Below are 2,500 nucleotides of genomic sequence, written 5' to 3' on the forward strand. Positions count from 1 at the left end.
ATTCTGATCATGTAACATCAGTCTCATGAACGCTACTATGATGCTGCTTACAAAAAACACAAAGGTTTAGACACATTCTCATTCTTCATTCCGACTGTTTTCCACATGTTGAATATAACCCTCAAATAAGACAAATGAAAACTCTAATATTTGAGATTCTTCTTTGTCTAGATTCTGGAAGCTTCCTCCAAAAAAAGCATATGTTTTACATGCAATTTATCATTTATATTTGTCAACAAAAGTCTATTTAAGCTTTCAGATCATGAGACCATAAGAAAGATTAATTGTGTCAAATGTGTGACTGGTCGTGCGTATAATTTTTGGGCCGTCTGTGTAAAGTCGTTATGTTTGATGTGGTTTTATGAATGCTGCTGTGTCTTACCGGGTCTCTTGAGTGGAGGCAGCGTCGGATGGAGGTCTCGGTTACAGAAATCCTGATCCATGCAGCATTCCAGGATCCTCCTCAGACGAGCGTTCCCAGTGTCCTGATGGGAAGAGAGCAGGTGTTCATATCAGACAGACAGACAATTACAGACAGACAGACAGACAATTATAAACAGACAGATACAGACAGACCCACACAGACAATTACAGAGAGAGACACACACACAGACAGACAAACACAGACAGTCAGACACAGACAATTACAGACAGACAGATACAGACACACACACACACACACACACACAGACAGATACAGACAGACACACACACAAGACAGACAGACACACAAACAGACAGATACAGACAGACAATTACACACACACACACACACACACACAGACAAGACAGATAATTACAGACAGACAGATACAGACAGACAATTACACACACACACAGACAAGACAGATAATTACAGACAGAGACACACAATTACAGACAGACGCACACAGACAAACAGACAATTACAGACAGATACAGACAGACAATTACACACACAGACAAGACAGACAATTACAGACAGACAGACAGATACAGACAGACAGAGACACACAGACAAGACAGACAGACACACACAGACAAGACAGACAGACAAATTAAATACATGTTTATAATAACTATTTATAAAATATATAAAATAATAATAATGATGATAAGTTTAATAAATACTTTCTAGATATATTAAGCAACAACAACAGTAATAATATGCATATTGTTTACATTCAGTTGTAAATCATTCTGTACTGTTTTTTTATGCATTTCCAGTGCACGTTAATGTAATCATGTAAGCATGTTTGAGGCCGAGTGATTTTACCATAGTAATGGAGTGTGAGTGTGTGTGTGTGTGTGTTTGTGCGTGCGAGAGTGTGTGTGTGTGTGTGTGTGTAAGAGTCGCTGCCGCTGCTCTCCTTCCCGCCGTCCGCCGTCACCTTCCCAGAATTCCTCTGTAACATGCTTTCCAGCACGTTCGCTACAGGAACACAGATTCACGTTAAAATACTACCAAATACAAGCATCCTAATGGAGACAAATCAGCCAGAACCTGGGATTATGGGTAGTGTAGTTCTTCTCCAGAAATTAAACACACAGTATTTTCATAACAAAGCTGAAATGGTTTTTACAGAAGCAGATCTCATCAGTCAGCAGCCGCAGAGCTCGTAATACGTTTGTCCTGAAGTTTATAGTTTGTCGCTAATGATCAGTTTCACTTGAATGTGCTAAACGGCTTAACAGACTCAAATACACATGAGCGTTGTGTGAAGATCCGTGTGTTTGTGTTAATGTCAGTGAGTCACTCTGTGTGTGTGTGTGTGTGTGTGTGTGTGTGTGTGTGTAGAACAGTCTGTACCGCTCTGATATCACAGCTGCCAAGAAGATAAAGCCGCAGATGCTCTCGGCCTCGACAGGATTATCAGAAATACCCACGAGTCTCTGAGACAGACTCCTGTCGCCGGGACGATCGTGAGCACAGGCGCTTTGAAGATTCATCAGAGTCACGATCAGATTCACATTTAACTACAGACCGGCAAATGATGCTCTGCACACAATCCTCAAGACGACACTCAGGAAACTGACCCTTTATATGAATAATATAGACTGTGCATCAAATCTCGACTGCATGAGTTTTTATTTTTGCCACTAAATTATTGAACAGCTCTTTATAAGCATTTCCAACTTTAACAGTACATTCATGTGACGATATACAGCAAATCTCAACTGCTTGACTGTTTATATCACCACAGAAAGGAAACAACAGCAGATGCGACTGAAGAAAATATGATTTCAGTATTAAAAGAAATCACAGGTGAATACTAGTTTATGTTTACAGAGACCTAGTATTTCTGTATTTCTCTTTCTTTCTTTCATCATGTCGCTCCATCAGTTCATTCTTCAAGATTAAAGTCTCATTTTCTGGTCAGTAGGTGCTTTCCTCTCATAAACGCATTTGCCATCTCAAACGAACGATAATAACACAAAGATAAAAACTGTCTGACCCTGATGATGAGTCGAGATGTTCAAAAGAATCTGAAAACAATGACGCTGATAAACGTTTCAAGAC

General features: G+C 39.8%; 1 protein-coding gene across 1 annotated transcript in view; it reads right to left on the reverse strand.

Annotated features, from left to right (window-relative positions):
- The window catches only part of LOC107668636 (bone morphogenetic protein receptor type-1B-like), a 101,501-nt gene that overhangs the window by 14,757 nt on the left and 84,244 nt on the right, over positions 1–2,500 (reverse strand). The window contains exons 5-6 of the mRNA XM_016460581.1: positions 1,323–1,411; positions 383–485 (exon numbers count right to left, since the gene is read on the reverse strand). Coding sequence (XP_016316067.1) covers positions 383–485; positions 1,323–1,411 — 192 coding nt within the window. The remainder of the gene's footprint in view (positions 1–382; positions 486–1,322; positions 1,412–2,500) is intronic.

Source organism: Sinocyclocheilus anshuiensis, unplaced genomic scaffold (assembly GCF_001515605.1).
Source record: "Sinocyclocheilus anshuiensis isolate Anshui unplaced genomic scaffold, SAMN03320099.WGS_v1.1 scaffold116, whole genome shotgun sequence".
Lineage (NCBI taxonomy): Eukaryota > Metazoa > Chordata > Actinopteri > Cypriniformes > Cyprinidae > Sinocyclocheilus > Sinocyclocheilus anshuiensis.